The 12,242-nt window shown below is 38.8% G+C and overlaps 1 protein-coding gene across 1 annotated transcript in view; it reads left to right on the top strand.

Moving 5' to 3' along the window:
- ZMAT3 (zinc finger, matrin-type 3) overlaps window positions 1-12,242 on the top strand; it is a 31,303-nt gene extending 19,061 nt beyond the window's left edge. Inside the window, exons 2-5 of the mRNA XM_006867719.1 lie at window positions 4,537-4,656; window positions 8,998-9,164; window positions 9,288-9,388; window positions 12,031-12,242. Of these exons, the coding sequence (XP_006867781.1) occupies window positions 4,537-4,656; window positions 8,998-9,164; window positions 9,288-9,388; window positions 12,031-12,242 (600 nt within the window). The remainder of the gene's footprint in view (window positions 1-4,536; window positions 4,657-8,997; window positions 9,165-9,287; window positions 9,389-12,030) is intronic.

Consider the following 12,242-nt stretch of genomic DNA (forward strand, 5'->3'; position numbering starts at 1 on the left):
ATATATACACACACAGAGAGACATACAGTGTGTATATTCACACACACAAACATATAAATACATATGCCTATATACTTATATTCATTCATATATATTTACCTATGTTACCACATACATTTTTGGTTGTTATTACTGTGGACTCCTGGTGTGTCACTATAAGATAATCACTGGACCATAAACCACAAAGTTGGTGGTTCAGACCCTCCAGCTGTTCCTCAGAAACGCTATACAAGGTGGCTATGAGTCAGAACTGACTTGATGGCGCTTAACAGCAACAACATTACTGCTGTTGCAAAACATTATATAACACTTAACTGAAATTGTCTCTTAATCTTGTGTGCTTCTTAATGTTTTCATCTACATATAGTAGACATTGTCATGGTTATTTAGTGTTATAGGATAAGGCACAGGACTACAAAGTTGGTTTGAACCACAAGGTTGGTGGTTCAAATACACCAACCGCTCCTTGGAAACTCTTATACAGGGTCGCTATGAGTTGGAACCCACTCAATGGCACTAAAAAACAACAACAAATAACAGAAATACCATAATTTTTGGCTTTAACGGGCAGAAATGTATTCTAGCCTACAGTTTAGGAGGCTGCAAGTCCAAATTCACAATGCTGGCTTTGGAGAAAAGTCCTTATCTCCTTTCAGCGCCTGTATGCTAAGCACACCCTGGATCTCATCTCTTTGTGTGTTTTGGCATCAGTCTTTCCTTGAATCTTGGAGCTTCACAGTGCAGGGACCCCATGTCCAAAGGACACACTCCACTCCTGTCTGGTAATGGGTAACCTTTCTTTGCTCAATTCTCTCTCCTTTTATCTTTTTTAAGATAAGAAGTATTGCAGGCCACACTCCTGGGAAATCCCCTTATATAGGATCAGAGTTGTAAAGGGATTGAGGGTGGTGCATCCCACCCTTAGTCCTCTTAAAGATTTATCACATCAGGTCACGTAGTTGGCGGGGGGTGGGGGTGGGTCATTACATAATTGCCAAACCACTGAAACTCATGGCCCAGCCAAGCTGACACAACTGGGGGACATAATTCAATCCATGACAACTATCTAGAAAGTGATCTCCCCTACCTCACCCTAGTAACCATTAAAGAACATTGCTTTCCATGTGTATACCTATTATTGATTCTTAGTAATAGTGAGAACATATAATATTTATCCTTTTTTGATGGAGTTATTTCACTTAGCATAATGTCCTCTAGATTCATCCACATTATAAGATGTTTTACCGACTCCTCTTTATTCTCTAGAGTTGTGCAGTATTCCTTTGTATGTATGTAACATGGTTTTTATCCATTCAGTTATTAATGGACACTTAGGTTGTTTTCACCTTTTTGCTATTGCAAATAATGCTACAAGGGACATAGCTGTGCAGATGTCTGTTTGACAGCAACCTTTCGCCAAGTCCTGTGTCTGAAGAGTGCTATATCCGTGTTGTTTTTGTTGTTAGGTGCTGTTGAGTCAGTACCTACTCATAGCACCCTATACATAGCAGAATGAAATGCTCTCCAGTCCTGTGCCGTCATCACAGTCATTGTCAACCTTGAGCCCATTGCTGCTGCCACTGTGCCAATCCATCTCATTGGGGGCCTTTCTGTTTTTATTTGACCCTCCACTTTCCCAAACATGATATCCTTCTCCAAGGACTGGTTTCTCCTGATAATATGTGCAAAGTATGAGAGACAAAATCTGTCTATCCTGGCTTCTGAGGAGCATTCTAGCTGTACTTCTTCAAACACGGATTTTTTTTTGTTGTTCTTCTAGCAGTCCATGATACTTACAATTTTTTCTTCAACACCATAACTCAAATGCATCAATTCTTCTATGGTCTTCCTTATTCATGGTCCAATTTTCACATGCATATGAGACTACAGACAATACCATGGATTGGATCAGGCACACCTTAGTCCTCGATCTGATATCTTTGCTCTTGAACATTTTAAAGAGTCTTGTGCAGCAAATTTGCCTAATGCAAAGCGTCGTTTGATTTCTAGACTGCTGCTTCCATGAATGGATCCAAGCACAATGAAGTCTTTGACAACTTCAATCTTTTCTCCATTTACTATGATGCTATTTATTGGTCCAATGGTGAGTATTTTCGTTTTCTTTACAATGAGGTGCAATCCAACTGAAGGATGTGGTCTCTGATCTTTATCAGTAAGGATTTTCAGTAGTCTTCACTTTCATTAAGTAAGGTTGTTATCATTTGCATATCTCAGGTTGTTAATCAGTGTTTCTATCCTGATGCCACATTCTTCATATAATCCAGCTTCTCATATTATTTTTCAGTATACAGATTGAATAAGTATGGCGAAAGAATACAGCCCTGGTACACACCTTTCTTAATTTTAAACCATTCAGTGTCCCCTTGCCGTGTTTTAACAACTGCCTCTTGGCATATATACAGGTTCCTCATGAGTATAATTAAGTGTTCTGGAATACTCATTCTCTGCAATGTTGTCCATAGCTTGTTATTATCCACACAGTTGAAAGTCTTTGCATATTCAGTAAAGCACAGGTAAACGTCTTTTTTATAGTCTCTGCTGTCAGCCAAGATCTGCTTGACATCAGTAGTGATATCACTTGTTCTATGTCCTTGCCAGAATCAGGTTTGAACCTCTTGAAGTTCCTTGTCAATGTACTGTGGCAGCCATTTTTGAATGATCCTTAGCAAACTTTTACTTGCATATGATAGTAATGATATTGTCTGATAATTTCTGCATTCCATTGAGTCGCCTCTCTTCGGAATGGGCACAAATATGGATTTGTTCTAATCAGCTGGCCAGTTACCTGTCTTCCGAATTTCTTGGCATAGATGAATGAGTGCCTCCGGTGCTGCATTTCACCACTAGCAAAAGCTCAAGATGGCCACATGCTTTGTGCCATAGTCTGCCTGTTTTTCTTTTCTCTCACTGTTCCTGTTCAGCTTCTTATTGCAGTCTGTACTCAGTTAATCTCTCTGTCCTGTCCTCTGATCCTTAGGGTTCCAGGATCATCCTCTGTATCTGTTACATTCAGTCTCTCATGTCTTTGTTGCAGAGGATCAGCCCAGTGCATCTGGCTACTCTACCATTTTGCCTCCTTATTGAGAATTTTTGTATCTGTTTTCATGAGGAATTGTTGTTGTTGTTAAGTGTGGTGGAGTCCGTTTTGACTCATAGCAACCCTGTGCAGGGTTTCTGAGGCTCAAAATCTTTGTGGGAGCAGAAAGTATCATGTTTCTCCTGGAGTGGCTGACGTACTCAAACTGCTGATCTTATGGATTGTAGTACACTGCTTATCCTACAGAGCCACCATGCACCCCATTCATGAGGAATATTAGTGTGTAATATTCTTTTTTTGTACAGTCTTTGCATGGCTTTTGTGTCAGGATTATGCTGGCTTCATAGAATGAATTACAGCATGTTTCCTCCTTTTCTATGTTCTGGAATACTTTCAATAGAATTGGAGTCAACTTTTCTTTAAGTTATGAAAAGAGCATGGCATCAGGATTGGAGGACGAATCATTAACAACCTGCATTATGTAGATGATACAATCTTGCTTGCTGAAAAGTGAAGAGGACTTACAATATTTACTGATGAAGATCAAACATCACAGTCTTCAGTTTGGATTGTACCTTAATGTAATGAAAACAAAAATCCTCACAACATCTTGATAAATGGAGGAAAGATTGATGCTGTCAGAGAGTTCATTTATCTTGGTTCAATAGTTAACACTCATGGAAGCAGCGGTTAAATCAAATGACATATTGCACTAGGCAGATTTGCTGAACAAGACCTCTTTAAAGTGTTAAAAGAGAAAAGGTATCAGTTTGAGGACTAAGGTGCACCTGACCCAAGCCATGGTACTTTCAGTTATTTCATAGACATGTGAAAATTGGACAGTGACTAAGCAGGACCATAGAAGAACTGATGCATTTGAGTTACGGTGTTGTCGAAGAATATCCAAAGTACCATAGACTGTCAGAAGAACAAACAAGTCTGTGTTGGAAGAGGTACAGCAAGAATGCTCCTTGGAGACAAAGATGGCAAGACATAGTCTTTCATAATTGGGACTTCTTGTTTGGAGGGACCAGTCCCTGGAGAAGGACATCATGATTGGTAAAGTTGAGAATCAGCAAAAAAGAAGAGGACCCCAAACAAGATGAATCGACACCATGGCAGCGGCAGTGGCTTCAAGCATAGCAACAATTGTGAGGATGGCACAGGGCCTGGCAGTAGTTTGTTCTGTTGTGCATGAGGTGGTTATGAATCTTCTTTGATTATTTGGTATAATTCTCCATTTAGGCCATCTGGCTCAGGGCCTTTTTTTGTTATTGCAGAGGAACACACTCTTAAAAAAGAAAAAAAAAAAAGTAATCAAAATCTAGCTAGTAGTCTGTTAACCCCAAATGTGTGACTGTCTGAGAAAACAAAATGTAATTATTATTATTGATTATTTATTTTTTTGAGTGAACACATTTTTATCTTGGTCTGACAAAATTCCCTCATGGTGATTACTTGTTGTATTTTACTTCTAGGGTAAAAATCATGGTAAGAAACTCCGAAATTACTATGCAGCGAATAGCTGTCCTCCTCCTGCCAGAATGAGCAATGCAGTGGAGCCCACAGCTACTCCGGTTGTTTCAGTCACTCCACAGGTGAGAAATTTGACGCGGTTAACCCATGCCAGAAATCACTTTCAAGTGTCAGGATGAAACAGCGTTAAGGTGGAACCTATGGTTATGTACAGAATGTTTTGAACACCCCTCAGGATACAGTTGGGCAAATGCATTAGGACCACGGACCAACATGGTACTTCTATAAGCCTTGACATTTCTCACTGGTTTCAGTTGTAATGCATTAAATGATGGAACAGATACTGGTTTTTTTTTTTGTCTTTGTTACAGGACCCTGAATAGGCTAAGACCTAGATTAAAAGAGAAATTCTTAGGCATATGTTTTTTTTTTTTTAATTTTAGTAAACGCCATTTATATTTTGTCTTCCAATTGCAAGATGGGGTTCTTGATTTTGCCACTTTCTTACCTCTATGTAGATATCACATATAACCTCTCTAGACTTTGGTATGAGGATTTACTCTTTAGTTTATTTGGAAGAGGAAAACAGGTGATTTAGGGGAGATATTCCTGCAATTTAGCCTCTGACTATGGATTCAGCTCCTTAAAATCTCTGAAGTATTCTATGTTCCTAGAATGATAGAATTCTCTTAAATAACTTAGTTGAAGAGTCCTGTTGTGGTACTATAGGATAATCATTGAACTGCTAACCTCAAGGTCAGTGATTCAAACTTATCAGCTGCTCCTTGGAAACCCTATATAGGGTCACTAGGAGGCAGAACCAACTCAGTGGCACACAACAACAACTACAACCTAGTTGAGTACTTGTTGATAGTCACTCTACTAAATAGTTTTTCTATATTCATTTATTCAGGGTTGGGACTATGTGAGGTAAGAAAGCACTCATTTCAGGCACAAAATTTAAAGGGGTGCTCATACGCAATTATAAACATAACTAATATTTAAGGCAGTGTATTAAGGCATCAAAATTAATGTAAAACTTCGAACCAAATGTCAATATTTTAAGTAACCGCAGGCTGAGTATTATTGAATTTCTTTTTTTGTCAGACTTCAATCTGGGTTGTTGTTGTTGTTAAGTACCATAGAGTCGGTTCCCACTCATAGTGACCCTGCACAGGGTTTCTGAGGCTGTAAATCTTTATGGGAGCAGAAAGCCTCATCTTTCTCCTATGGAACAGCTGGTAGTTTCAAACTACTGACCTTGAGGTTAGTAGCCAATGTTTGGCATGACATTATTACTGATCCTGTCCTTATTTTAAATTTTGACATCTTGTTCATTGGGTATTGTTTTTTTTTGGGGGGGGGCAGGTGGTATTAGGTTGATTTTATAAGATGTTCTGTTAATATATTTACTTCTATTGAAATAGTATTTATCTAGATTTCTGAGGTTTTTGGTGTTGGAAGTGAGTGCCTATCTTACCTTCCTTTAGTCACAGGGTGAATGTTCTCAGTATTGCTGTTGTTGTGAAGTGTCAATTCCGACCCATAGCGACCCTGTATAGGGTTTACAAGGAGCAGCTGGTGAGCTTGAACCACCAACCTTGCAGTTCAAACAACTTTGCAGTCTGACGCATTAGCCCCCAGTGAACCCAAAAATCTGTTGCTTGTTGCATCAATTTTGACTTGTAGTGACTCTATAGGACAGAATAGAACTGCCTTGTTGGGTTTTCAAGACCATAATGTTTCTCAGAGTAGACTGCCATATCTTTCTCTTGTGAAATGGCTGGTGATTTTGAATTGCTGACCTTTAGGTTAGCAACCAGCTTTTAGCCACTGTGCCACCAGGACTCCTTTAAGAGTCTTGTTGTTTTTAAGTGCTATCGAGTTGGTTCTGACTCATAGCGACTCTATATAGGGTTTCCGAGGAGCAGCTGGTATGTGTTTGAACTGCCAACCTTGTGCTTCACAGTCCAGTTTTTATCTTATAGCACCACACTAGGAGTCCTTTAGTCTTGTTGTTGTTGTTTGGTGCCATCGAGTCGGTGCTGACTCATAGTGACCTTATGCACAGCAGAATGAAGCACTGCCCGATCCTGGGCCAGCCTCACTACTGTTGCTACACTTGAGTCCATCGATGCTGCCACTTGGCCAATCCATCTTGTTGGGACCTTTAGTCTTAGGAACTTATTAAGGAGCCCTCATGGCACAATGATTAAGTACTTAGCCACTAACCAGGAAGGTCAGTAGTTTGAACCAGTAGACCCTTGGGAGAAAAGACTTGCAAACTGAGTCTATGAAAATTATAGCCTAGGGAACCCTGTGGGGCAGTTCTACTTGGTCACATGGGGTTACTATATGTTAACAACACCCAACAACAATGACTGGGCTTATTAGAGGCTCAGGTAAGTAATTTAATTTGTTGATGACATTACACATTTTGTAAAGTGGTGGAGCAAGAGTTTCTTTTGAGTCTTAGACCTCTGCTCCTAAGCACCATGGTATAATTTTGCCTTTCTTAAGGTCAGTTTCCAGTTCTTAAGGTATAGCTAGCAATACCAGCTGTTCCCTCATCCACGTGGATGTTGGGAACAATTCACTATCAGAGGGTGGGGAAATATCTAGAGAGATCTTTAAGCTGAGGAATTTCCACATTGCTAGTTCCTGGTGACACATTGATGGCTGCTTCCTATTTGGGACTGTTTACAGTTGGTTCTACTTTCCTGGGCAAATTGCCTAAGCCCCTGTTCGTAGTTTAGCTCTTTGTGATTTTTTAAAGATAAGCTATTCTGTCTACAGAGTCCAGGTATGGTGCTGCAGGTTAATGCGTTAGACTGTAAAGTCCATATGAACTGCAAGGTCGGCAGGTCAAGCTCACCAGCTTGTATACAGGATCGCTATAAGTTTGAACTTGACAGTACTTAACAACAACAAAACTCTGTCTGCCTTCTCCCCCCACACCCCAAAACAAAACAAAACAAAAAACTTTACTTCCAGGTAATGCAGTGCTACTTCCTTCAAGTGTTCCTGATATACTATGGTTTTCAGACTCTTTCTCAACTCGGGGTGGTGCAAATGACTAATGTATTCAGGTGCCTTGGAAGGAAGGCCTTCTGAAAAATCAGCCATTGAAATATGGAGCACAGTTCTACTCTGATATACATGGGGTTATCATGAGTCAGAATCAACTCGACAGCAACTGTTACATGTATTATCCTCTCTATCTGAAGAATAATTTGCTATTTGAATATTAACCCCAGAATATTTGAGTACCTACTACGTGCCAACCTGAGTGCCCCAACCTGAGTACAGTTGCCTGATTCTGTGGGTTATTTCCCCTGGATTATATAATAGTTCTGTAGCTAGTTTGTGGACTCTCTGAGAGGTAGGGCTATGTAGGACTATTTTTCTTGTGTATACGTATTTAATCTAGACTAGGCAGCCAATAGATTTGTTTTGGAAGAAATGCAGCCATAGTGCTTCTTGGAGGCCAAGATGACTAAAATTCGTCTCTCATACTTTGGACATATTGTCAGGAGGGACCAGTCGCTGGAGAAGGATATCATGTTTGGTAAGGTGAAGGGTCAGAGAAAAAGAGGAAGACCCCCTGTGAGATGGATTGGCCAAGTGGCAGCATTGATGGACTCAAGCTTGGTAACAGTAGTGAGGTTGGCCCAGGATTGGGCAGTGTTTCATTCTGCTGTGCATAAGGTTGCTATGAGTTGGTACTGATTCAGTGGCACCTAACAACAAAAGGCAGCAAATCCTAGAATTGTTGGTACTGATTCAGTGGCACCTAACAACAAAAGGCAGCAAATCCTAGAATTGTTAGGCATTCAGTACATGTTTGTTGAAGGATTTGGGGAGACTTCACCTTTTCTGGTAATCGTTCTAGGTCTTATCTAGGTGCCGACTCATAGTGACCTTATGCACAGCAGAATGAAGCACTGCCTGATCAGCTGGCACCCCGGGTTGAGAAAGAGTCTGAAAACCATAGACTCTTTCATGATGGAAACTCATTTTCTTGTTGCTTAGTGGAGTTACCGATGAACCAGTAACTTTCTGATAGCGTATGGTGGTGGTGGTGGTGTTCCAAGGAGTTAGTTCCAACTCATAGCAACTCTATATAAGGTTTCTAAGGCAATAAATCTTTATGGGAGCAGAAAGCCTGATATTTCTCTTGCGGAAGAGTTGATAGATTCAAACTGCTGACCTCACAGTTAGCATCCCAGTGCTTACGCACTATGCTATCAGGGCTTTGCTAGAACATAGGTGATTATAATGCAAAACTATAACTAAATGTTTCTCAGCTCATTGTTTTTTTCCTTATAAAGCTGAGTGCTTGTGGTCATGTCATATTCTATGCTTTTGTTTTTTTCATAGCTTTTAGATGGAACTTTGAAGAGAAGAAGGAAATAAACACCTCATTTTTTTAACCCTGTTTCTCCTTGTGTCTTTGCTGTTAGCTGGGCTCCTGTAAGCCGGGAGGCAGAGTGATCCTGGCCACAGAGAATGATTACTGTAAGCTCTGTGATGCCTCCTTTAGTTCTCCAGCTGTGGCCCAGGCTCACTATCAAGGGAAGAATCATGCCAAACGGCTGCGGCTGGCAGAAGCTCAGAGTAACTCATTCTCGTAGGTATTGCCGTTTTTTTCTGAAGCCAAAGTATTGTGTGAGATTTAATGTTTTTAAATGAAAAGAGTTGAAAGGGATCCTTGTTTAAAAAGTCTCATTCTTTTAAAATTTCTTTTCTCCAGGGACTCCTCAGATGTGGGTCAGCGGAGGACCCGGAAAGAAGGGAATGAATATAAGATGATGCCTAATAGGAGAAATATGTACGCAGTACAGAATAATTCAGGTATCTTGTGTTGGTCCACATATCGTGGCTACATTCTCTAGATGATCTACTTTATTTTATTTCCTATAATGGTAACAGATAGTCCTGAGAGTTTGGGATTAGTTGTTGTTTAGTTTCATTGGCCCAGTGCCTTTTCAGGCTGGTATTTATTTCAAGTGTTATTTATTTCTCATTTGGTGTATGACTTACTTTGGTTTAAAAGATACTCTTTATTTTAAGGTTTCTTATCATAGTCCAGTTATGTTTCTTCCAATATATGCCAGTTGAGAAAGAGCAAATGAACTATAAAAATGGGTTATTTGGTTAAATTTGCACCATATTAAATTCTCATTTTGTGGGGTAGACAGATGACCATAACAGTGATATTTAACTAAAGTAGCAACTCAAAATCTCCTGGGGAGTTACTACCAAATATACGTGCCTGAGCTGTGCCTCAGACTTTCAATCATTACAATTGTTTCCTCAGTGACTCTGGTATATACCATCCATTCTGGGAATGTCTTCTGCGCTTTCTGGTTATTTTCAGTAGGACTGAGCAGTTCCTTCTACACAGACTACCTCCCACAAACCTGTAAAACAAACACCCACCAGTACACCAGCAGAAGACACTACTGTGAAAAGTAGTTGATTCCAACTCACAGCGACTCTGTATAGGGTTTTCGAGGAGTGGCTGGTGAGGTTTGAACTGCTGACCTTGAAGTTCAAACGACCCTGTGATCCAGTACATTATCCTGCAGTGCCATACCAGGACTCCTTAGTAATTATAATAAGCATTAATTTATTGAAGTCCCAGTAAAAGACAAAAGATTTTTAGGTTGGCTAAAAAGAATTCAGATAAAATGCAGGAAGTTAGGAGAGCTGTATTACTATAAGATGAAAGAAATGTTAGGATAGAAGGTATTAATTATTAGGAACAGAGAAAGAAAGAGTAATTTAAAAGTTTGTGCTCCTAATTAAGTCTCAAAGCATATAAAGTTAAAATCAATAGAACCGTAGGAATATATTGACAAATCCCTCATCGTATTGGGAGATTTCAAGCTATCTCTCAAGAACTAAGCTGTCCTGGTGTGGTTCTGTGGGATAAGCACTGTACCACAAGGTTGGTTTGAACCACAAAATTCACCAGCCAGGCCTCAGAAACCCTATACAGGGTTGCTAAGGGTTTGAACCACAAGATTAGCGATTCAAATTCACCAGCCAGTCCTCTGAAACCCTATACAGGGTTGCTAGGAGTCAGAACTGACTCTACAGTGCTTACCAACAACTCATGTACTGTTGACCAAGTTAAACAAAACAAAACAAAACAAAAAACTGGTATAGTTTTGACTAATATAATGAATGATTTACTGAATATATATATGCTTGTATATACTAAGTTCCCCCAGACTTCTGGTGTGGCGCTGTGGATCAGCACCGGACAGTGAACCACACAAATCCACCAGCTGCTCGAAACCCTATACAAGATCACTATGAGTTAGAACCGACTTGATGACTCTTAACAACAGCAAACTCATGTACCCAATAAAGCATAGGCATTTATCCAAGCATATATGTAACATTTACAAAAACTGTACTAGGCATAAAGCAAGTTTCAATAAATGTCAAAAATTGAAGCATATAGACAAAGTTCTCAGACTGGAGTGCACTTAGATAAGATGTCAGTAATAAAAAACAAAAACACAAGATATTCATTTGCTTAGAAATTTTAAAACACTTTTAAATAGCTCATGAGTCAAAGAAGAAATCATTGAAAATTAAAAATTATTTTTGAACAGTAGTTCAGATATATCAAAACTTCTAAGATGAAGTGAAACTAATATTATGATAAATTTTATACTCATAAGTATTTATTATTGTATTAGAAAATCAGAAAATTAATGTACTAAAGGGCTAATACATGAAGTTATTCATGTAAAAAGAGGAAAATAAAGTTATCAGTCATTTCACCAAAATTCCTGTATATATCCTACCAGTGCTTTACATGTATATTATGTCTTTAAACTATACATAGGATTATATTTTGATGTATTTATTTTGCTTAATAGTATTGTGTAATCAGATTTTCATGAAATTGAAGATTTCTCTGGCATTACTTTTTGTGACTGTATAATATTCTGTTGTATTCATTGTCATATGTTTTCTAATCCTTTTTTGTCCCCTTCTTCTCCTTTCCTCCACCAGTTTTTGCTATTACAGTTATTGCTGAAATAAATATGGGTTAACTATCTGTGCTGAAATCCTCATTATTTCATTTGGATAAACTGTTAGAGATAGATTTTTTTTTTTTTTTTGGTGGGTCAGAATTATTTTAATTATAAACCATTTGAAATAATGCTTGAAACAAACAAATGAATGTATTCTTAAAATTGGATTCACTTTGAAGATACATAGCCATTAAGAGTTTATGATTTGTTTTAAAGTAGACTTTCTGACAGTAGTTGGAGGATTAATTTTATCCTTTTAGATTAAAGAGGTATAAAGTTGTAATTAAAATTTTCATTTTAATTCCATCATCATTTAAAACTAAGAATATATAAATTTTGATTTAGAAATTGAATGATTAGAATTCTAGAATATGATGATAGTTGATAGGCATATTTTGAAGTAAATATACATGTAATGTTTATCTCTTGTTTTAGCAGGTCCTTACTTCAATCCCCGATCTCGGCAGAGAATTCCACGGGATCTGGCCATGTGTGTTACCCCCAGTGGTCAGTTTTACTGCTCAATGTGTAATGTGGGAGCTGGCGAAGAGATGGAATTTCGGCAGCATTTAGAGAGCAAGCAACATAAAAGCAAGGTGTCTGAACAACGGTACAGGAATGAGATGGAGAATCTGGGCTATGTACAGTGA

This window comes from Chrysochloris asiatica, unplaced genomic scaffold, assembly GCF_000296735.1.
Source record: "Chrysochloris asiatica unplaced genomic scaffold, ChrAsi1.0 scaffold00108, whole genome shotgun sequence".
Taxonomy (NCBI): domain Eukaryota; kingdom Metazoa; phylum Chordata; class Mammalia; order Afrosoricida; family Chrysochloridae; genus Chrysochloris; species Chrysochloris asiatica.